The sequence below is a fragment of the Cyclopterus lumpus genome, chromosome 20, assembly GCF_009769545.1.
Source record: "Cyclopterus lumpus isolate fCycLum1 chromosome 20, fCycLum1.pri, whole genome shotgun sequence".
Lineage (NCBI taxonomy): Eukaryota > Metazoa > Chordata > Actinopteri > Perciformes > Cyclopteridae > Cyclopterus > Cyclopterus lumpus.
The window spans coordinates 20,844,874-20,869,687 of record NC_046985.1 but is presented as its reverse complement, the minus strand read 5'-3'; the positions used below and the strand labels follow the sequence as shown (position 1 = coordinate 20,869,687).

Below are 24,814 nucleotides of genomic sequence, written 5' to 3'. Positions count from 1 at the left end.
GAGTAGAGATCTGCTTTAAAGTTTGACAGCAACAATCTGATTGGCTTAGAGACATAGTGCCGCATCTAATTGGTCACTTAAAAGTGGACGCCCCCCAGATCGATCAGCTGAGACCACGTGAAGGGAATGAGAGATGATCAGGTGTGAAGCAGGATCTGGAATGACATGAGAGTTAGTAAAACAGGCAGACAGGATACAAACAACGACTAAGAGAAGGAAGGTGTGGATCTGAACTGTTACAGAATCCCCCCTCTAAGGGACGGCTCCTGACGTCCCAAAACAATCTCCACGCCGGGTGGCCGGAGGGGATCTGGAGGAGGGCTAAAACTCCTGAGACATCTCCGCCCTCTCCTCATTGGCGGGTGAGTTGTCCGGATTGGAAGATGGCTCCTCCTCATCCTCCCCAATGTCTGATGCTGCCAAAGAAAGATAGTGAACAGAGTCTGGCTGGGTAGCCCCCTTGGGCCCAGAGCCCTTGTAGGGCTGGTCAGGGTGGCTGCGGTGAAACGCTCTCATGAGAGGGGCATCCAGGATGTGTCGGGCCTGGACCCAGCATCTCTCCTCTAAGCCGTAGCCCTCCCAGTCAACCAGGTATTGTAATCCTCTTCCATGACGGCGGGAACGAAGCAGGCGACGTGAAATGTATGTAAGACCTCCCTTGATGAACCGCGGTGGCGGTGGAGGCTGTACAGCAGAGGCCAGAACTGGCTTTACTTTGGGGACATGGACTGACGGATGGACCCACATGGCCCGGGGCAGCTTGAGCCTCACCGCTGCAGGACTGATGACCTTCAGGACCTCGAATGGTCCGATGAACATGGGTGCCAACTTCTTCGCCTCTACTCGCAAGGGTAGGTCCCTGGTCGATAGCCACACCTTCTGGCCAACCTGGTAGATGGGGGCTTTGAAGCGGCGCCGGTGGGCTGCTGGAGTAACGGTTGGCTGAGCTGAGGAGCGCAATTCTGGCCTTGGCCCAGGTATGGTGGCAGCGGCGGACGAAAGCCTGGACCGAGGGGCAGGAAACCTCCTTCTCCGAAAACAATGGAGGTTGAAACCCTAGGCACACTGAAATGGGGACATTCCAGTGGCAGAGCTGGTCAACGTGTTGTGGGCATACTCCACCCACAGCAGCTGCTAGGACCAGGATGGAGTCTCAGAGACCAAACCCTGTAGAGCCGTCTCCATCTCCTGGTTCTTGCGCTCAGTCTGGTCGTTAGACTGTGGGTGGAATCCAGATGATAGGCTGGCTGTGGCCCCGATGAGTGTGCAGAACTCTCTCCAGAATACTGACGTAAACTGAGGACCCCGGTCAGAAACTACGTCCGTGGGGAGACCGTGAAGCCGGAAGACGTGCAGCTAAACCAGCTTAATAGTCTGCTTGGCCGAGGGGAGCTTGGGCAAGTGCACAAAGTGGGCCTTCTTGCTGAACCAATCTACCACTGTTAGGATGGTGGTGTGTTTGTTGGACAGTGGGAGACCGGTTACAAAGTCCAGGGAGATGTGAGACCAGGGCAGATGGAGCACAGACAGCGGTTGCAGGAAACCAGCGGGAGCCTGGTGGAATGGTTTGTGCTGGTTGCAGACAGGACAGGCATTGACGAATTCCCGGGTGTCCTTCTCCAGAGTAGCCAACCAGAACCTCTGCTGCAAAGCATCCCTAGTATGCTGGCTCCCAGGATGGCAAGTGAGTCTTGAGCTATGGGCCCACTGCAGGACCTCGGACCTCAGTGTCTGGGGAACGAATAGGCAGTCAGGGGGACAGGAGTTCGGGCCGGGCTGGGACTCCAGGGCAGCCTTGAGTCTTCCATCTACCTCCCAGGTGATAGAGGCAACCAATACGGGGCCAGAAAGGATATTGTCATTGCAAGGGGTTGAATCCCCCTTGTCCACAAACTGTCGGGACAGGGCGTCCGGCTTGATGTTACGGGTACCAGGCTGGTAACAGAGGGAAAAGTTAAACCGGGACAAACACAAGACAATCTGGCAGAGGACAAGTGCAAGTGAGGGGACCTAAGTAGTGAGGGACTCTTGGCTTAATGATTGCCTAGGGTCGGTGAGTTTCCATTTCCGAGTTGCATCAGTGTCTTTTGAGCTTATTATACTTGTTTATAAGTTAGTTTTATTTGCGTCAAACAGGAATGCCAATACCACCCTGGCATCTAGACTTTTAACAGAGAAGTCGCAAATAATGAGTTCCCTGTACTCGTAAATACTTAAATTATAGTTTCAATGCCTGGCCCTTGGGAATGAAACCCAGAAAAAGGAACAACTGTTCTCCTTTCCAGAGCGGTGTCAATGTCTTGCTTTATGTGATGAGCTGTCCTGGATGGAGCTCCTCACCCTGAGATGTGTTGTATCTTAGGTGACCCTGGCTGTGGGGGTACCTTCACTGACAGTGAGGGCATCATCATCTCCCCCAACTGGCCCAATGACTATGCCCACAACCGCCAGTGTATCTATGTGATCAGGTTGCCAGTGGGTGAAAAGGTGGCCCTCAACTTCACTCACATGAACCTGGAGAGTCACAGCAGCTGCACTTTTGACTACGTGGAGGTAGGACTTGTTTATGACTCAATGACATATATCCTTGTTAATTTCTTAAATTCTTCTTGAATAACTAATAAATTGTGCAACCCCATATCTTGCAAAAGGCATTAAGACACAACCTGCTTTGTGGAATACGTTTTGAAAACATAACTGTTCCGATGATTTTGTTCAATAATTCCAGCGCAACTCAAGCTCTTTTCCTGTGTCCCAACTTTTGACAGGTTCATGCCACTGAAAGCAATAGTTAAAGTTTGGGAAGAATTTAACTTTTTGTTAAAAATGGAAAAAAGTCTACACATAATGTGGAACACATCCCAGCTCACGCTTCAAGTCAGAAATGACTTTGCAATATTCCAATATATATTCTAATATTACAATAGACCACAGTCTTTCCCTAAATTGAACCAATGGAAGAGAGAACATAAATCATGCAGATGTTGGAGGAAAACAATTTATATATTTTGGCAGTGGTCCATTACAATTAAAGTGTTCTTGTTACAATGATAAGAAAATATAACTTGGCTGCCACTATTTTTGAGTCACTCTTCAACATTATTCTTTAGTTTTTATTTTACACTGTTACATTTACATTTTGTCACGATTCTCATTTTTTAAATGAACACCACCTTTAACCCACTTCTCCTTCCTCTGCTTCTACCCTCTTTCATTCCAGGTTCGTGATGGCAGAATGGAGACTGATCCTCTGATAGGGAGGTACTGTGGAAGCTCTCTTCCAGCGCCCGCTCTCTCATCCTCCAACTTCCTGTGGATTCGTTTTAGGTCCGACAGCTCAGTCAGCTGGGCTGGTTTCAGGGCCGTGTATACCGTTGGTGAGATGCCACACAAATTATTTTACGTGATATGACATAATGTTTATATGTTGTTTGTTCTGTTATATATGTTTTGAGAAAATGGGTTGGAGGGGTGCATCAGCATGGGGCCATGGCAGGAGGCTGGAGGCCAGCCCACCAGGCATGAGGCAGCGCGAAAGAGGCCAGACCAATGAGGTCAGGCCTTTGAGGCAGGAGGCACAGAGAAGGAGGCAGGGCCATTGGGAAGGAGGCCAGGTCTAGGCCAGAGGCTGGATGCAGGAAGCAGGGGCAACTAACGACCAGCTTTAGACACAGCCAGCTCCAATGGACCCTATGAGACGTAAAGTCACAAAATGTAAATTCATCCATAAGGAGAGAAAGAAGAGGAGAGAGGAGCTCAGTGTATCCTAAAACGTCCCCCAGCAGCCTATAAGCCTATAGCAGCATATCTAAAGGCTGCACCAGGGCAAACCTGATTCATTCCTAACTATAAGCTCTATTAAAGAGGAAAGTCTTAAATGTGGTGACTGTGTCTGTCCCCCAGACTGAAAGTGGAAGTTGGTTCCATGAAAGAGGAGCTTGATAACTGAATGCTCTGTTTCTCATCCTACTTTTCAGGACTACCACAAGTAGTCCTGCATTTAGTGAGCGCAGCTCTCTAGTTGGGCAATGTGGTACTACAAGCTCCTTATGATGTGATAGTGCATCACCAATCAAGGCTTTAAAGGTGAGGAGAAGAATTTTAAATGTGATTCTTGATTTTACAGGGAGCCAGTGCAGAGCAGCTAATACAGGAGTCATGTGATCTCTTTTCTTAGTTTTTGTGAGTACACGAGCTGCAGCATTCTGGATCAACTGGAGGGACTTAAGAGACTTATTAAAGCTGATAATAAGGAATTGCAGTAATCTAGTCATGAAGTAACACATGTGTAAACCAGTTGTTCTGCATCTTTTTGAGACAAGATGTGCCTGATTTTTTAAATGTTACCTAGGTAAAAAAATGAAGTGGGAGTTAAAGGACAAGTCCTGATAAAAGTCAAAGCTGAGATTCTTTACGGTGGTGTTGGATCTCTGAGGTGTTCTGGGCCGAGTAAAATAACTTCAGTTTTTTCAGAGTTTAACATCAGGAAGTTGCAGGTCATCCATTTTTGTATGTCTTTAAGACATGCTTGAAGTTTAGCGAGCTGGTTGGTCTCTGGTTTGATTGATAGATATAATTGATTATAATCTGTATGACAATGAAAGTTTATGGAGTGTTTCCTGATAATATTGCCCAAGGAAGCATATATAAGGTAAATGAAATTGGTCCAAGCACAGAACCTTGTAGAACTCTCTCATTAACGTTGTTGGTCAGAATCAGAATCAGAATCAGAATCAGGTTTTATTGGCCAAGTAAGTTTGCACAAACAAGGAATTTGACTTGATAAGGTGACTCTCAGTGTGCTTACACAAAATATACAACACAATACAATACACAATACAATACAATACAGTATACAAATATACAACATAATACAAATATACAACACAATACAATACAATACAATACAAACAAACAGTGCAATGGACTAAGGAGTTTAAGAGTATGTACAGGCGGAATGGCTATATACAGTGGCTGTGAAATGTTGCACAGCAGTAGTGCAAGAAGAAGTGGAGAGTGTGAGAAGTGCAGGGATTTAAAATATATAAATATAAATATATATATATATGTATATATATGCTACAGTGGTGTTATTTGTTCAGTAGTGAGACGGCGAGGGGGAAGAAACTGTTTTTGAGTCTGGAGGTTTTGGCTAACAGTGATCTGTAGCGTCTACCAGAGGGGAGGAGTTTGAATAGTCATCGAGGCTTCATCGTTTACAAATACAAATTGAGATCGATCTGATAAATAGGATTTAAACCAACATAGTGCGGTACCTGAAATGCCAATCGACTGATCCAGTCTCTGTGATAGGATGTCATGGTCATCGATGTCGAATGCAGCACGAAGGTCTAATAATACCACTACAGAGATGAGTCCTCTATCTGATGCAATCAGAAGGTCATTAGTCATTTTCACCAGTGCTGTCTCTGTGCTGTGGTGTTTTCTAAATCCTATTATGATGTAGAAAGTCACGCAAAGTCACTGATGTAGAAAGTCACTACAATTATGATGTAGATAAGTCACTACTTTCTCAAGGATCTTAGAGAGGAAGGGCAGGTTAAAGATTGGTCTGTTGTTAGCCAACACCTCTGGATCAAGAGTGGGCTTCTTCAGGAGAGGTTTAATTACAGCTACTTTGAAGGAATGTGGTACATGGCTTGTTAGCAGAGACACATTGACAATATCCAACAGAGAGGTGCCAATTAAAGGCAACACGTCTTTAAGCAGCCTCGTCGGGATGGGGTCCAAGAGACAGGTAGACGGTTTGGAAGTAAAAAACGTTGAAGACAATTGATCAAGGTTGATGGGAGGAAAGGCTACCAAATATACACCAGGGCATACAGCCGTTTCCAAGGCCACTCCACTTGAGGAAAGATCGGTGAGGTTCTGGCTGCGGATATCTACACTCTCCTGGCAAAAGACCATCAGGGTGGTAAAGCAGAAGATCAGTTGGCTGGGTTTGTGTTATTTCGTCATTCCCAAAAAGGATGGGAAACTAAGTCCATATGGCAGTAGGTAAAAGATTAGGTGATCAGCTTTCCGGGCAGGGATTATTACCTGGTGCGCTTCGGCAAAAGCTCTGCCAAACCAGTGCCAATCTCTCATTGACCCCAGGAAGACAGCTCAGTGTTACTGAAAAAGAGATATTCTCCTCATTGCAGTGGCAAACTAGAGGGAACAGGATCTCATGTATGCTTTCCCTAGTATAGTGGCATTTCACAAATTGAAGTTAGATGATAATCTCTTGGAGCAAAGACTGGCTATTCAGAAGTGTATTCAGGATATATTCAGTCATCCAAACTTTCAGTCTTCAATATTGTTTTCAGACAAGTAATATTTGACAGGAATAAGGGGGAGCACCAGTAAATCATGAAGTAATTATCTCAGATGCAGGCAAATATCTGAATCCATAAAGAAGGCATTACCCACTGACCCACCATTAACCCTTTCTCTACCCAGATTGTGGAGGTATTTGGTCTGGGAATGGGCAGCTACGCTCCCCCTACCACCCTGATGCCTATCCCCACAATAAGGTCTGTGAGTGGGTCATTAACCAGCCAGAGGGCTATGTGGTCACACTCAACTTCCTGTCATTTGACGTTGAGGGAGGCTCCTGTGGTTTTGACTCTGTTGAGGTAAACACATGTAAAAATGTTAATGTAAATCAAGCTGTTGGATCTGAATAGAAAATTGACCACTGAAAATAAGATGCTTCTTTTCCTCAAAAGTTTTACAGCCACACCATTCTTCATCACTTCTTCCTATTTTTATTATGATTATTGTATTATGATTATTATTATTGTTGTTATTATTATTTTAATTGTTGGCATTGGTTATACAAAGATCGTGATCAATAAAGCATGCAATTATGGTATTGCGATATATATATTAAGACTACATCAACAAAACAAATGTACAAATCATTGAAGCAAACAATATAAATAATATCTTATATATAAAACATAGTAAGCAGAAGGAAGGACAATCATTCAGACACACACACACAAAGACAGACAGACACAAACATAGAGGAACAGACAGACATACGGACAGATACAAAGACAGAAGGTCCTCTACCGTTTCGGCAAGGATCGTTATACTGTTGCATACTCTTGAACAAAAATGTAACAAGTATATACCTCTATTGGGAAAGAGGCTTTAGCTTTGGTATTGGCTGTCGATAAAAATAATAATAATATAATTATAATATAAATATACAACACATTTTAGGCAACTATAATGTAGCGGCTGATTCCCTCTCCAGGAGCTGAATGAAAACCAGGGTACACAGTGGCACAAAGCATAAGATAAAAAGTTGTCTTTGCTGTCACATTTTGTCTTGCCATAGGGGCTTTTGTGTTATGCCACTAAGAAATAAAACCACATATTTTGCTTTTTTCTACACATAGTGGGATTGAGAATAGTGAATGAAGTATAATGGTCCTAGTGTCTTCTGTCTTCCAGGTGAGGGATGGCTCCACGTCTAGCTCTCCTCTGCTGGGGACATTTTGTGGAGCTGAGATTCCCCCCAGGCTCCAGTCCACTCAGAGATCTATGTACATCCGCTTCAAGACCGACTCCTCTGTCAGCAACCATGGCTTTGAAGCAGGTTATGGCTCTGCCTTGGAGGGTGAGAGAAATATTTATATTTAGCAACGGTTTTCCACTCTGTCTCTGATTAGTTAAAAAATAATTAATTACCAATGATAATGTTTATTAGCAAACATTTTCACAAACTGTAGTAGCATACACCTTCTATCCTTCTACTTTTGAATATAGTTTTGTGGTTTGATTTTGTCTGAGCATTTTAAATCGTACTGTGGCAAGAACAAGATTAATCTGCAAGAAGCAAAAAAACAGGGATCATCTCAAAGAGTCCTCTTTGAGTTTGTCCCCGTAGCCAGCACCATTCCTGTAAAAAGAGTGTGACTTGTAGTTGAAAGCTTCTAAAGCCAGTGAGTGGCCATATGATCTTATCATGTTTTGTTATGCATGCCATACGGTTAAATAAAGACTTTGCTTTGATTGAAGCTAGGTAAATCTAGGGAATAGTAGTAGTAAATAGTAGTGCAGACCGTCTTCTAAGTTTCTTCAAAAACACTTTGAACACCATGCACAAATACACAGACATCATCAATAATGTAAAATATACCTTATCGGAAGTAAACAGGCTCAAACATGCAGACAAACTGGTATATGTTCTCAAGAGCTACTATAGATAGATAGATAGATAGATAGATAGATACTTTACTAATCCTGTAAAGCACTATAATTAAAAAATGCACAATATATCTAATGTGATGGATTTGGCCAGAGGTGATTTATTATGAAGTGTTATTGCAGTTGGCAGGAATGTTCTCCTGTATCTGTCCTTGTGACAGCGGAGCTGAAGCAGTCTGTTGAAGAAAGTGCTCCGCTGTCCCTGCAATAGGTGGTGGAGAGGGTGGTCCGGGTTATTAATTTCTCTTAATTTCCTCTCCACTACCTTCTCCAGACTGTCTAGTTTGCAGGCAATGATGCAGTTTCTAAAGTCTGTTGACCAGTTTGTTAAGTCTGTTGGTGTCTCCGGCTCCAATGCTGCTCCCCAGCAGACTACGGAGAAAAACAGAGCACTGGCCACAATAACAGAGCTTTACATACTAATATTCATCGAGAGGAATATTAGTATTTTGTTACTTTGACCTGTTGTCCTCTTTTTCTGTACCAGGCTGTGGTGACACCCTGGCCAGTCCTTCAGGCACCATCACAAGCCCTGGTCACCCCACCAACTACCCCCATGGAGCCAACTGTACCTGGTACATCAGTGTTACCCCAGGCAACCTGGTTCGGCTGTCGTTCGACTCCTTCAATGTGGAGTACCACATCAACTGTAATTTTGATTACCTGGAGGTGTACGACAATGGCACCGTGCAGACTGGAACCAAGATTGGAAGGTATATATATACATTTAATAATAGCCCACACTGTCACAAAATGGACTCCCAGCATTAATATTGTAGCGACCCTGGGTCAGGAAAGCTACAAGACATTATCTTGCTTATTGCCGTTTATTCGGGGACAGTACACAGGCTACTGTTGGCCATAGTCTACGCCAAACAACAGTCAACACGTTAAACATTCTATTACAGGCTGAACCGTCTGCTCCCGGTCATAGACTAACTCTCAACAGGCAAGTAACACAAACAACAACATCCCACTTCTGCCAATCCCAAGTACGTTCATGTGTCCCACCCACCCCATAAGTAGCTAGATTGACAGGTTTCACAGCTACACAGAGGTCATGAGACCTTCACTGAACCACGACAAGCTCCAGATTTACATGAAAACAATGAGAGTCTGAGGAGCACGTCGGGTAAGTTATCAGACCCTAGTCAGAGGTAGCTGATGCTCTGCCTCCTGCCATGGCCCTGCTGATGCCACCCCCTCTCTTCCTCCTTCTGTTTCATGGACTGTGGAGGTCTGGATCGTGTTCCACGCCTACTACTCATTATTCATACATTTCTGTCATATTCATTGAATTGAATTCAATTCAGTTTATTCTCTATAGCCCAATATCACAAATTACAAATTTGCCTCAGAGGACTTTACAATCTGTACACATCCCTGGACCTCACATCGGATCAGGAAGAACTCCCAAGAAATAGAAAAAAACCTTTCATGGGGGAAAAAGGGAAGAAACCTTCAGGAGAGCAACCGAGGAGGATCCCTCTCCCCGGATGGACAGAAGCAATAGATTCAATTCAATTCAATTCAGTTTATTTTGTATAGCCCAATATCACAAATTACAAATTTGCCTCAGAGGGCTTTACAATCTGTACACATACGGCATCCCTGTCCCAGGACCTCACATCGAATCAGGAAAAACTCCCCATACATAAACACATTCAAGGAATATGGCAGAATGTATGAATGGACCTCCACAATCCATGAAACAGAATGAGGTAGAGAGGAGGAGGGTCGGGGCGCATCAGCAGGGGCAAGGCAGGAGGCCGACTCACCAGTCAGGAGGCATCGGAACACAGCCAGGTCCAATGGACCCTATGAAGCAGAGAATGTGTTGTAACTCTGGAACTCTGTTCATTCTGTACACATGACATCTATTCATCTGTCCATCCGGGGAGAGGGATCCTCCTCTGTTGCTCTCCTGAAGGTTTCTTCCCTTTTTTCCCCGTAAATGTTTTTTGGGGGAGTTTGTCCTGATCCGATGTGAGGTCCTGGGACAGGGATGTCGTATGTGTACATATTGTCTGATTTGAATTGATGCTACACTGCGTCTGCGTCAAATTCTTTGTATTTGTTCTACTTAAGATATTTGGATGCTTTGTATTTGCAGGTACTGTGGGCGTTCAGTGCCTCCTTCCATCACCAGTACTGACAGCCTGCTTACCCTGCTGTTTGTGTCAGACTCAAGTTTAGGCACAGAGGGATTCTCTGCCAGCTATGTCTCAATCAATGCCACCACAGGTACACTATTTATTGTCTTTCTCTGCTTTTAGTGAATATAGTTCAGCAAAATAACAACAAAAATACTCACAAGCTCAGGGTTTTTTCAGTGTTTTTGGGGAGTTTTTCCTGATCCAATGTGAGGTCCCGGGACAGGGATGTCATATGTGTATAGATTGTAAAGCCCTCTGAGGATAATTTGTGATTCTGGGCTTTACAAAATAAACTGAATTTAATTAAATTCAATGTTTCACCACAATATTTAACTAGCTCATTTGCATGCCACAGCAGTGTTTAGATAATGATGTATTAAAACTCACACACCTTGTTTGTGTAAAGTGGGTATTATAATAGTTATGCAGATATACAGTGTAAATTGAGCTTTGCCAGTATAGCTATGAATAAGTGTACAGTGTATTTCTATTTGAATAAAAATGAAAACTAGGGGCTGCACAGCAAGAGGAGCCTGGGTTTGCTCCTTCTGTGTGGAGTTTGCATGCTCTCCCTGTGTCAGCGTGGGTTTCCTCTGGGTTCTCCGACTTCATCCAACAGTCCAAAGAAATGCAGCTCAGGTTTATTGGAGGCTCTAAAATTGCCCGTAGGTGTGAATGGGAGCGGGAATGGTTGTCTGTCTCTATGTGTGCCATGTGATATGTGTGATAGGTGAACCCTGCCTTCACAATGCTGGGATCGGCTCCAGCGCCCAGCGACCCAGAATAGGATAAGCAGTTCGTATAATGGAATGGAATAAAATGAAAACTAGGAACTACAGATTACAAGGTTGTGCTTCAAACTTTCTCTCTCATCAGACTGTGGTGAGACCTTCACCTCCTCTACGGGCTCCTTCAGTTCACCCAACTTCCCTGACTACTACCCCAACAATAGAGACTGCATTTTCAAGATCATTGTGCAAGTCAACATGCAGATTATGCTGAACTTCAGCAACTTTGAGCTGGAGGGCTCCCCTCCTTCTTGCAGCTTTGACTTTGTTGAGATCAGGTAAGGATAAAATAAGGTTGTAGAATTGTCTGTCTTTAGAGAAGAAGACCTTTTGTCTACATCAGAGCATAACTTTCGGTTTGCATGTGACTAAAGTTCGTTTGCAGCCATTTTAATTAGATACTGATATATGACTTTGGTTGTGTCGTATCTTTCAAGTGGCAGTGATGTTGAAGAATGAGGATGAAGGAATCTCCGCGGACACTGTTCTTTCTGGTATAATAGAGTTTATTACAGGAATCACAGGTCCTAACGAGCGTCTAGTCAGCCTTCGCAGTCAAATGGAAAGTCTGACTGGATCATGCAAGACAGCTAGTCTTATAGAGGCGATATTGTGACAAAATCTGGGGGTAACACACCGTCCCCCAGGGGCCTCTAATCTAAATACGTATGTTTCAGACCCAAGAACGAACACCATACATCAAAGCTTGAGATAACATACTGTCATGCAGAGGCCCCTAATCTAAGCCCACATGTTTCAGACACAAGAACGAGTACCAAGTACTAGGTATGGAGCGATCCTCCAACAGGTCAACGGGCATTCTTTCGAGGGGGCCCTGACTAGAAACACATGTGGACTGTTCTGTTAGAAGCCGATCTCCTAAGGAAGCTGTGAATATACCTCAGTTGACTTTGGTAAAGCTACAGAATCAAGTAAGTCTCACCCAGATAAATGGAGTGTATATCTTTTTTAGTCTTCCGTCTTCAGTGCATACACTAATGGGAATGGCTAACATGCCACCTGCCCATCAAGACTAACTGACATACACCGTAAACACAGCTACAGGAGCAATGTAGTGTCAAGTCTCTTGCCCAAGGACACATCAACATGGGCCAGCGCAGCTGAGGATCGAACTGCTGACATTCAACTTGAAGGATGACCCTGCTCACCAATGAGCCACAGTTGTCCTCAACATGGACAGGGACCGAGCAGATGAAGTTAAAAGTTCAAAGTCTTTACTCGTTGTCAAAAGACCGAAGAAAGTCAGAAACCAAGCAGAGTTAACCACTCAGGGATTCGATTCCATGGTACATTCAGAGAGCCATGAAGGCCATAGTATTAATTATCAAAAAGACCACTTATCGTGGGCAGGAGGGAGGTGGATGACTTTCAACAAAGTATTGTGGTTTTGTTGCCAGTCACAAAACTATAGATTGATGGCAGATTTTGAAATAGTTGTAGTGGATAAACTGCAAGGCTGCTGTGGGAAATGTGAATAGCTGAGCTTGTTGGTGGGGCGGACAGGGGGCAGGGAAACAACCTTAAATCAAGCAGCTGTTGTTACATATTTGTCTTAAACACTCATCTCCACATTGTGCTTGTATAGACAAGACACATTGGTCTTTGTTTGTCCAGTATGACTCCTCACATTTTCAACTTCCTCTGTCTTTCATAGGGATGGTGGCTATGAGACATCTCCCTTGATCGGTAAGTTCTGTGCCTCTCAGGGGCCTCCAGTCCTGGTATCCCATAGCAACCGTCTTTGGGTTAGATTCCACTCGGATAGCATTGTCACGCTTGGTGGATTCAATGCCCACTGGGACGGCACACAGACTGGTGAGTGGTTCATCTTTTTTTTATTTATTGTACAAACGGGTTCATAAAATGACTTGTATTGTAAAGTAAAGGATGATGAGTACATTTTTACACAGGCCATTTAGTAATGGGTTTCTGCAGGCAAGTCGTATCAAGATCAAGTACAGAATTAGCACATCAGTACTGACAAATGTTCTAATCCTTTTGAAGCCTTGTGGTAAAACAGTGGTAGATTTGCTTGCTCCAGCACTGATTTGGCCACAAAACACCCTTTGTCTTTCTGCTAGCAGTGGAGAAGCCCGATATAGCCAATAATTAAATCACAAGATATTACAATATGAACAGCTCTGCACAGGAATGACAATATTCTTCAAAATGAAGCCTGTTGAAATTATACTGTTAGTTCAAACTTTCATCTACATTTTTACAAAGAACAATAGAGTACAGTAAAAAATAGCCATTATCATTTTCCTTGTGATAATGAATAATAAGAACCATATCAGACATAAATCAAAAAAGAGTTTATTAACTAATTACGCTTTTACAAAAATCCACATTCTTCAGGACATCAGGCTTTAGAAAACCAAAAACAGGACAGTTATCCACTGACAAAGTCAGCCACTGTAAAATAAAATGAAAAACGGAAGGGTCTTTACTATGCTTTCCTCTTCTGGGTGCTGATGTATAGGACATTGTTTCCTCTTAGAAAAGCATCTTCATACTTATTCTTGAGCTGCCCATTCAAATACTTCTCGTTCTGCTGTATGGCAATGTTCATGTAACCATCGAGGCAGGCTAGGACACCTCTGTAATCAACCAAGAGTTCAGTTTCACTACCACTGGTCTCCCGATTATCTGCTTCAGGAAGTCGCTTGGGGTTTACTTTCTCAGACATATCTTGAATGCAATCTGATACACGTCCTCCAAACGATTGTATTTCAATCAGGGAGAGACCAGTTAGATAAAGAAAGGATACATGTTTATTGTTAACAGATGATATGAAATGATGAAGTCTCAGAGTCTTTGGCGCTTGGACTCTGCGGGGAGATTTGCAATTGAGGGCCGACTGCCCCGATCAGCAACGAGATAGATCCCCCCGTGGAGTCCAGACCTGGTGGTGGCTGATAAACTGATGGAATGATGAGTTGATGAAGATGATGGATCCGTGGAGACTGGGCAGAGATGGGGAGGTGGAGGGGTGCGTAACAGCAGCATGAAAGAACTGAAGGTAGAGAGACAGTCACATTTAAACAAGACAGGGCTGCACGGTGGTGTAGTGGCTAGCACTGTCGCCTCACAGCAAGAGGGCCGCGGGTTCGATTCCCGGTCGGAGCGGTCCTTCTGTGTGGAGTTTGCATGTTCTCCCCGTGGCAGCGTGGGTTCTCTCCGGGCTCTCCGGCTTCCTCCCACAGTCCAAAGACATGCTGCAGGTTAATTGATCTCTAAATTGCCCATAGGTGTGAATGTGAGAGTGAATGGTTGTATGTCCCTACATGTGCCCTCGCGACCCTAATGAGGATAAGCGGTATTGAAAATGGATGGATGGATGGATGGAGCACCAAGATGATTGGCTAACCGTGTCATTGTTTCTGTGTGCTTATTGGATAGAGGGCAGCTTGTGTCATGATTGACGGCACAGAACAATGACGGCAAGTAAACAATGAGTGAGGAAAGATTGGCAGGAATGTGAGTAATAGATGGCAGGCTGAGGGGTATGGTCTTCCTGTCTGAACTTGCGCTAGAGCTCCATTTCAATCAGGGAGAGACCAGTTAGATAAAGAAAGGATGCATGTTTATTGTTAACAGATGATATGAAATGATGAAGTCTTAGAGTCTTTGGCGCTTGGACTCTGCGGGGAGATTTGCAATTGAGGGCCGACTGCCCCGATCAGCAACGAGATAGATCCCCAAAAGGAAGTAGACCACAGCTAAAAATCTTCCCCAAAAGAATGTTTACTTACCGATCGGGAATGAGCTGGTAGCGAATGATCGATGAGATGAGGCATAACAATGAGCATGACAGAACTTTGAGGTTAGGCGATTAGAATCTGCGATATACCATGAATGAGTTAAACATGAATGAAGCACTACGATGACTACGCCGCACTGGCCCAAGCATGATTTTATTCATTTATTTTCCTTGGCCAGCAATGGCTTGGAGACAAATATCCTGCTTGCAATGTGTGGCTTGGCCGGCATTGGCTGATGGTCAGCAGTGACCTAAATAGCAACAAGTTGAGCTGGAACTTCGTGGCTAGTGTCCTGGAATGACCGCAAGACATTTTAGAGATTCCCATATGGTAGTAGAATACCTGGATGTGAATGATTAGCTGAATACGTGATTAGTTGAATTAAATGATTGAATCTTATAAGTCATCTGACTGGAAATGACGGATAAGAGCAGCCGGAGAGGGCCGGTTGGCCAATTGGCCGGCGCACCACCACCAGTATATGCATGCATTGAGATCTGGGCAAATGTGATATTGAGACTTTACATTACATGTCATTTAGCTGACGCTTTTATCCAAAGCGACTTACAATAAGTGCATTAAACCATGAGTCCAAACTCAGAACAACAAGAATCAAGCAAGTACAATTTCTTCAATAAAGTTAAACTACAAAGTACTATCCGTAAGTGCCATTTAAGTGCTACTAAAGTGCTAAACAACAAAGTGCTATTGGTAAGGGACATTTAAGTGCTCCTACGGCATTTAAGTGCTACCTATTCAAGGTGCGATAACAGCAGATATGGTAACATGCAGTAGTAGTAGCAAAATTCTAGTTAAAACATGACTGACGAGGGATTTAAGGCACGCTAGAGGGAATGGGTCGAGCCTGAAGAATCAATCTATGCTATGCATGAGGAAGGTCGAGAGGGAATTCTGTATGGAACGACGAGATATTCCCCCTGGATGCTGCTGCTGCGTTAACTTAATTACCCTTAACGAATCGCTCAGTGGTGCTGTGACGAATGCCCAATGCTGCGATGTATGCGATTGCTAGAAGGTACCCGATGATAGATTTGTTTAGCGCTTGAAATAGATACTCGATACTAGACCGCAAACTCGGATTACGAGTTTAAGGCGGCATCCTGGTAGACTCCTTGCGATTGGCACGGATGCCGGTGAGATCATGCGGCAAAATGTTCATGCATCAGACAAAGTGTGGAGATTCCACTTCGACCTGGTTGACGGAATCCTTCTGGCTCTGTTGGCTCCGGCTAGTGAGACATGATGTGACCGGTTATCGACATGACTGGGCGAAATACGGACATGAGTTCGGCGTGGCGCTCTATCGTGGGCTCAGATTGTTGAGGGCATTTGGGTGTGGGGGTTATACTAAGAGTCGTGCTCTCGGTATATCTCTCGTAGAGTCCCCGGTACGCAGTGTAGCGTGAGCTGCCATTCAGATTGGCATCCGTATCTCCTGCGTCGACATCTCCATGTGCTCGATCCTCTCCGCTCGTTCGGCTCTCTTGCTCGCATGAGTCACTTCCTCCCGGCTGTATATCTCCTTCCCTTCCGGCACTTAGTATTGTAAAACCATTAGAAGCAGTACCGATTGCCCGAGAGAGATGCAATGACGGGGAAAAGCATAACCATGCTTGGATAGTATCATGGGTTAAGCAGATTTAGATGAATTTGTTTTAAGGGCTGTTACGCTGCTGCTGCCGCGACATATTGCAATCCCGCTAGGGGAATCCCCATGCTGCTGGGGCATATGCGGTTCAGCTAAAGGATGCCCAATGCTCCTTCGATGTATGCAATGATTTTGCTTCTCCTTCTCTCGTCAGTTGTTGCGGACCTGCTAGGATGAGGCGTGAAATAGGCATTATGCTGTCGATCTGATGCCATTTCGATATGCTCGACACTTATTAGAATACGATACGGTGGCAATTCCCGGAACGATGTGCATGTAGTGGATAGGATACGACAGTGGGCGTCTGACCGGGAGTAAGTGATAGGATGGATATAGCGCTATTTACCAGATATGACTATGTAACACCACTTGCCCGATCTGTTTGCTATGATGCCGCAAGTCAGGCTGCTTTATATGGTGATTTGTAGTGGCTGGAGGGCTGGGTGCCCTGCTGTGATCGCTGGCCGGCCATGGCTGGAATACGTGTCCTGCTGGTGCCGAATGATGTAGCCGGCAGTAGCTAGCCGGCTGTGTGCCCTGCGTGGATGCGTGATGCGGCCGGCAATGGCTAGACGTAGCCAGCAATGGCTAAAGGGCTGCGTGCCCTGCTTGGATGCGTGATGTAGCCAGCAATGGCTAGATGTAGCCAGCTATGGCTAATGGGCTGCGAGCACTGCTTGGATGCGTGATGTAGCCGGCAATGGCTAATGGACTGCGTGCACTGCTTGGCTGCATGATATGGCCTGTCATGGCTAATGGGCTGCATGCCCTACTTGGATGAATGATATGGCAAGCCGTGGCTAAAAGGCTGCGTGCCCTGCTGGAATCATGATGCGGCTAGCAATGGCTAATGGGCTGCGTGCTCTGCTTGGATGCGGCCAGTGATGGCTAACGGGCTGTGTGTCCTTCTTGGGATGACCAATTTGGCCGACGCTGTCCTCTGAATTGCTTCTGAGTTCACTTGGATGCCGGTGTATAACGTGAATGAAAACCATACGTGGAAACAACCTGCTCACGCGTCCAGGCTGTAATGATCCTACGGACTCGCTAGGTCTACGATGGCCTGGACATGATGTGCATTAGGTGCGGCTGGGAGGGGAGTGTAAGCCCTCAATCACCAGTTATGTCATTGCTTAGCGGCAGTTTAGGATTTCTAGGGATCTTTAGCGCCGATGATGGCCGAGGCGCGAGTAGGAGGCGCCCTTTCTTTTAGTTTATTTTTCCTTCTTCTCTTTCCTGCTTCCCATATTTCTTGTCTCTCCTCTTTCTTCTTCTTCTCTCCTCTCTATGTCGTCGTCGCTCTTGAGAAATTCTGACGACAGGTTAACACGTGATGTGACATTTGTGTTCCTGTTACTCACCCGGGGCAGGAGAGTTTCTGGTGGAGCATCTCGCACGATGCAGATTATGTTGAATCCGGAGTAGAGGGAGGACGGCGTCTGGGAACCTCTGACGGTGATCCTTAGGAAGCCCCCCGATGGACACGACTTGTGGGAATACGCCAACGCACGATGGGAGAAGGTTTGCCTTAATGCCATCTGAGCATGCTTATTGAGCTCGAGATGGGGTCAGCAGTGGCCAGCACTTTGCTTTGATGAGGCCACGTGATCCAGCTTGACAACTTTGTGGGCTGCACGGATATGGATAACTTTTGAGCATTTCATGAATGATCATACCTTCGTCATCCCGATCTCCGTCATTGAGCGTTTGTTAACGAAACAATAGGATGAGTGCAAAACTCTGGATATTGAATACTTACGTTACATATCATTAAGGTGACACTTTTATCCAAGCGACATACCGTGAGTGCGTCCGACCGCGAGTATGAACTCAGAACGACACAAGCAGGAAGTAAAGTTTCTCAAGAAAGCCAGCCAGGTAAATGAGTGCCTTTTTTTTAACCTGGCGACCAGGGAGATTAAATATGATCCAGCTGTGTGGCTAGTAATCCTGATCCGGGACCGGCCTTGTAGATGCCTTTATCTTAGAGAGATTTGGGGCTCACCGCAATTACGGCATTTACGGCATTTACAGTAATATTTCACCCGTCGAACGGGGAAATGCCTAGAGATTGTTACGGTCTGGGCGGTGGCTAAAACTACTGACCGCGGTCTGACCATATTTATATGATCGAGGAGAAGATCCGGGTGCGACGTGCTGATTAATGCATTTGCCTTCGGTGATGAACGCTTGAATTGAAATGCATGCGGAGCGTGCTGGGCCGCTGGCACGAAGCCGGCCACGGGGAATGCTGTTGCGGCAAGAGTTTAAGGATATCCGCCCTAGTGCGTGCATGGATGGTTGCTGAAATTTAGCCAGATGCTGCATGGTGCCGATCGGTTTGTTACCGGCGCAGAGTGACCCGGAGTACCCGGTGAGAATCCCCGCGGGGAGCGATTGGGAGGAGGTGCTTGCTCCTCTGCTGGTGACTGGACGTTGCTGGCTCCGAAACGAGGCAGGAAAAAGGAAATGGACGTTTGCCGGTTTGTTATGAACGCGCAGACACTGGCTGATAGAGAACACGGATAGCAGCGGCGTGAATCATGCGTAACAGCAGCATGAAAGAACTGAAGGCAGAGAGACAGTCACATTTAAACGAGACAGCACCAAGATGATTGGCTAACCGTGTCATTGTTTCTGTGTGCTTATTGGATAGAGGGGATCAGCTGATCTGCGCAGCTTGTATCATGATTGACGGCGCAGAACAATGATGGCAAGTAAACAATGAGTGAGCATACGTGAGGAATGATTGGCAGGAATGTGAGGAATAGATGGCAGGCTGAGGGGTCTGGCCTTCCTGTCTGAACTTTTTTTAACTGTACATGTATCTGTACACAAGAAGAGCATCATACTTTAGCACACTTTAGCTTTTAGGCTAATGTAAGAAGGAAATTCTTGTGCCAGAGTTCGATCAAAGATTACAACAGAAGAATTACAAAAAACAATAGAATAAAAACACAAACCTGTATGAATAATAAAATACGAATTATTAAGTGTAAAACAAGTAATACTGACACAAGTGCAAAATAGAAGAGCATAGCAATACGAGTAAGGTAAATAAATAAAGTAAAAACAGCTATTCGAATAGAAAAAGTTAAATTACATCAAAAAATATTAAATACAAGAGTAAAAATATGAATGAACATTAACACTACAACTAACTAATCGAGACTAAAATATAAAAGTAAAGTAACTAATTTTTGTGTCGGATGTAGCTCATGGGGAGAGTGGTTGTCCCGTAACCACAAGGTACCCGGTTTGATCCCCGCTCTCCCCAGAGTTCATGTTGAAGTGTCCTTGAGCAAGGCACTTAACCCTGGGCTTCACTGCAGCCCAATGCTCCTTAATGAAGAATGTCCCCACAGTGGGATCAATAAAGTGTACATTATTATTAATCTCATGTTACTCGTTGAAGAACAAGTGAGGGGAACAAACATTAACCAGGCAAAATAACTGTCCGTTTGCAGAGTTAGGTTTTCAGCAGGTCAGCTGTATATGCTGTACACCTTTAAAATATGTCTACATCTGTTAGTTCATGGCAGAGTTCTTAGTATTCAGCAGCACTTCTAACACAAATGTCTCTACAACTTGTATGATTCCAGTGCACATGGGTTCATGTTGTCTCTCTGTAGCCATTAATAACAACAAAACACATTCACAATAAATCTGTCAAATCAGATTGACAAAAAAGGATATAGTTGTACTTCACATGCTACAGAATATACACTCATTTTGTGAAATTACGACCTTTATGTATTTATGTGCAAACATGCTCTTTCCACCATTTTTCAGCTTTGTCACTTTGGTTCTTTGCATTACGTTTTGCACATTGTACTTGCCCCTTTGATTTCATTCCTATTTCCAAGGCTGTGGAGGGATGCTGACAACTGCATCTGGGGGATTTTCCTCTCCTAACTACCCGTTGCCCTACCACCCTAATGCTGAGTGCTACTGGAACATCAGGACTAACCAGGGCAACCAGCTCCTCCTCTCTTTCTCTGATTTCCACCTCGAGTCCAGCTCCACCTGCTCTTATGATTACCTGGCTGTGAGTCCTGTACCTCACAGTATGCAGTTGTTTTAAGAGGATTGGTTTACAGGCTGAACAATTGACTTCATAAAATTGAATAGATTGGTTAAAAAACATTGGTATCGAGAGAGCACAGGGATACCTGTTGGAACGCTGCTGTTACTGATGGGAATGTGGGAAAAACTGAAAACATAAAATGGTGGAAACACATTGCTGGAGAGTTGAAGATGTATAATAAACACTGTCAGTGCTTAAACAAAAAAAAGAACCAAAATAACTAACAAGACCAGGATTTGGCACATTTTCATTATTAAAAACTGATGCCCAATAGGCTTCCTGTGATTAGATGACAGGTGATCTCGCCTTAACGGGATCAGCCCATGATCTGCTACTGTTGTTCTATCAGATCTAGGATATGGAAGAGTGTCTGTCAATACAGGAGTAGCTGTCAATACAGGACTAGGTAAGGTACAAAGCAATTTAGTCCAATATACTGAACGTTCCGACTAATACGGGACAGTTGGCAACCCTGCCTACGGGGCCACAGCTTTTAAGAATGGTTCCACATTAATTAGGGTCCTGTATGTGGGTGACACACTAAATGGTCCTTTTGGTTTTACTAATCAGTGAAAGAGTGGATGTTTCACTACGTTTTAGATATTACTGTATACATTAACTATACATACTAAGTATTTGTAATTTCTGAATTTGGGCTAAACAAAATATACTGACATTATTCAATTATAAATGCTCTGACATGTGTTTCTACTGTGTTTAATAATTCAAGAAATCCGAACAAACAAAAGTTTAGTTACTAATGACTTTGTGTGTGTGTGTGTGTGTGTGTTCAGGTATATGACGGTAACAGCAGCAGTGCTCCAGAGCTGGCCAGGTTGTGTGGCAGTCAGCCACCCAGCAGCATTAGCTCTTCCAGCAATCAGCTCTACATCAAGCTACGCACTGACAGCAGTGTCAGCACAGGAGGCTACCTCGCATCATACACCTCCAGTATGAAAACACACACAATATTGTGTTATATATTGCTAGCTTTGGCACATACAGTCTTGTGTTGCTGAAGTTAATTCAGGATGTTTTTAATACAATGTTTATATTCATATTTGAGCAGATGTGCATAGTTGTGCACAGTAGCCAAAACTGTACTTAAAGTAAAAGCAGTTTTACTTGTAAATACAACACACTCAGCAGATTTTTGAAGACTAAGTACAAAGTATCTGGTCTCTGGTATCATGGTGTATTAGTGTTTGGTTGTGTTCGCTTTCAGAATGCAGCGGACTCATCTTAAGCCGACACCAAGGAGTGGTGGAGTCACTGAACTTTCCAAACAACTATCCTTACAACTCTGAGTGCAGCTGGACCATCGAGGCCAGCAGTGGAAACACTGTCAACTACACCTTCACTGCCTTCCAGCTGGAGTCCACCTCCAGCAGCTGTGCCTATGACTACATCAAGGTACACGGATGTACACTGTTCTCCGGGTTCTCAGCCTTCCTCCTTCAGTCCAGAGACATGGAGCTTAAGTTAGGTTAAATGATGACTCTAAATTGTCCATGGGTGAATGGTTGTCAGTCTGTGATAGCTTGGCCACAATTCCTGGGTGAACTCTAACTCTAACACACACACTGCTGACCTCCGTCTTAAATTAATCTTTAGGTTCCCAGCTTGGCTGCACGGTGGTGTAGTGGCTAGCACTGTCGCCTCACAGCAAGAGGGCCGCGGGTTCAATTCCCGGTCGGAGCGGTCCTTCTGTGTGGAGTTTGCATGTTCTCCCCGTGGCAGCATGGGTTTTCTCCAGGCTCTCCGGCTTCCTCCCACAGTCCAAAGACATGCTGCAGGTTAATTGATCTCTAAATTGCCCATAGGTGTGAATGTGAGAGTGAATGGTTGTATGTCCCTACATGTGCCCTCGATGGACTGGCGGCCTGTCCAGGGTGTCCCCTGCCTTCGCCCTATGTCAGCTGGGATAGGCTCCAGCGCCCCCACGACCCTAATGAGCATAAGCGGTATTGAAAATGGATGGATGGAGGTTCCCAGCTTTCAGATGATGCACAGCACTTCTTTGTGGCATCTACCGTTGACCTACTTTGACCCTAAAGATCAAAAAGACAAAAATCGGTCTATGTGGGTCTCTAAGGGTATAGGTTATGGTTTTAATTTATCAGAACTTTCTGTGACAGTCCTTCCTAACTAAGATGAAACACAATTTATTTGTGTTGTGGTAATATACTGCATTGTTCCTGTTATTCTTTTCAACATGTAATGTGCAATTTTGTGACTTTGTAATATACTCTCCACTTTCTCCACATCACTTTCTAGCTCTTTGATGGGCCTAACGTGCAAGCTCCTGTGATTGGTACCTTCTGTGGATACACGCCCCCACCAGCCAACAGCACCACAAGCTCAGCTCTCACCGTGGCGTTCAGAAGTGACTCCTCTGTGTCCATGTCTGGTTTCCAGATGATGTGGTACCAGAATGGTAAAAGAGAAATGCGTTGTGTTGTTGTGGCCAAGGCAACATGCAGAATTCTGTACTTAATAAAAATTTTCAAGTAAAAATATACAATGAGGCCATAAAATAAAATTAGTAAGATTGTGATTCTCCAATTTTACGTTTGAAGAATAAAGGCTCGATTGGGATGAGCAATGGAGAGAGTGGAGCAAATGCTTCAATTAGGGGGAGCAAAGTTATAGTGTTGCTCTCCCATCTGAAATAGACTTATCATGATGAAGTCGCCGCAATCAAGTGATTATATATATATTTTTATTTTATATTTTTTTCATACTTTTTTGGACCACCCTTTGAGTTGGTTCATACGAACCTGTGGCTGAATGTTTGCCACAGCTTGATTTGGCTGTCAATCACAGCTTGTCAATCTGCCCAGGAGTCTGGTGAGGAACACAAGACCATTCAGCTTGACTGCAATTATGGACTGAAAATAGAAAATAGGAAAAGATATTCTAGCATGTTAAATGAACCTGTTTGGCCCACTGACTCCAGACAAACTTTAACCGATTTATCTCATGGATGTATAAAGATAATTGGATACAGCACTGGAGTTCATTCCTATGAAATTGCTCAGTGGGGCATGAGGCAACAATGACTTTACTGCTAAGTACAGAATTACCTAGATCTACGCATCCGTGGGCTCATAAACAGGAGCACAAGCGTTTTCTTAAACTCACTCTCATAAAGGATGGTTCATTACGCTGAGGAAAATAACTATTTTCACAACTTTAGGACCTATTGATTTAAATAAGGCTATTCAAGTCTTCATACTAAGAAGTTGATTTACCTCAGAAATTATCTGCTGAATGACCGACGTCTCTTTCCCAAAGTAAGTCTGAGGGGAAAATTATTTTTTTATTTTTTTTATTTTTTATGTTTGCTGATGGGATAGTATTTTTATTTTTTATGTTTGCTGATGGGATAGTATTTGGTAATGGAGGTGGGACATTTCTGAAGGAACCAAATCAAAGAGTCACTCTTTTAAGTGCAACGTGGCTTTTAATATGTAACTATTCAAGATTAGTGCTTGACTTAGTCCTGAGGTTAGGTGGTGTAGAAATGCAGAAAATGTGTTTGAATATTTTTCTTTTTTATCCTTGAGGACTTTCCAAATTTGTTTCCCAATTTAAAACATAACCAGGCGCCAATGGCAGCACTAGCATCCAAGGTCAGGGATTTTAGTGTCTGCCAGCTGACTGTTGGTCAGTTCGAGTGGCATGCCTGAATACAAGTCACCAGACTAAAGGCCGGCTGTATAAGTTACATTAATGTTTATTCTTTCACACTGGCACTAATGCCACAATACAACTGTATTGTATATATTTTTTCTGTGTGATCGCATGCAAAAACAGAAAAAGGGGAGAATATATCTAAAAGCTACGCTTTTTGCCATGTGTTTAGGGTGAATTAATGATCCAATAGTTGTATATACTCTAAGTGCACGCTAACCCTTGTTCAAAGATGTAGTTTGTTCAAATTAACTGCGAGGTAAATTAATTGAGGTTCTCTGCTTGCGGTAGTTTTAACCCTTTGTTGCTTTGAAATGAATAGCAGTGATTCTTGAGTCTGTATCCTCAATACAAATCTTACTGTGTCAAGTTTGGAGACATTTTGACACACTTGGTTAAAACAATGTAAC

At 44.1% G+C, this 24,814-nt stretch overlaps 1 protein-coding gene and 1 pseudogene across 1 annotated transcript in view; one reads left to right on the top strand and one right to left on the bottom strand.

Moving 5' to 3' along the window:
- Nucleotides 1-24,814, top strand: part of cubn (cubilin (intrinsic factor-cobalamin receptor)) — a 123,076-nt gene that overhangs the window by 17,048 nt on the left and 81,214 nt on the right. The window contains exons 16-27 of the mRNA XM_034560764.1: nucleotides 2,363-2,553; nucleotides 3,221-3,377; nucleotides 6,463-6,638; nucleotides 7,468-7,633; nucleotides 8,711-8,936; nucleotides 10,337-10,467; nucleotides 11,256-11,445; nucleotides 12,843-13,003; nucleotides 20,488-20,669; nucleotides 21,503-21,659; nucleotides 21,934-22,121; nucleotides 22,986-23,145. Of these exons, the coding sequence (XP_034416655.1) occupies nucleotides 2,363-2,553; nucleotides 3,221-3,377; nucleotides 6,463-6,638; nucleotides 7,468-7,633; nucleotides 8,711-8,936; nucleotides 10,337-10,467; nucleotides 11,256-11,445; nucleotides 12,843-13,003; nucleotides 20,488-20,669; nucleotides 21,503-21,659; nucleotides 21,934-22,121; nucleotides 22,986-23,145 (2,085 nt within the window). The remainder of the gene's footprint in view (nucleotides 1-2,362; nucleotides 2,554-3,220; nucleotides 3,378-6,462; nucleotides 6,639-7,467; nucleotides 7,634-8,710; nucleotides 8,937-10,336; nucleotides 10,468-11,255; nucleotides 11,446-12,842; nucleotides 13,004-20,487; nucleotides 20,670-21,502; nucleotides 21,660-21,933; nucleotides 22,122-22,985; nucleotides 23,146-24,814) is intronic.
- Nucleotides 13,638-18,321, bottom strand: LOC117749448 (annotated as a pseudogene).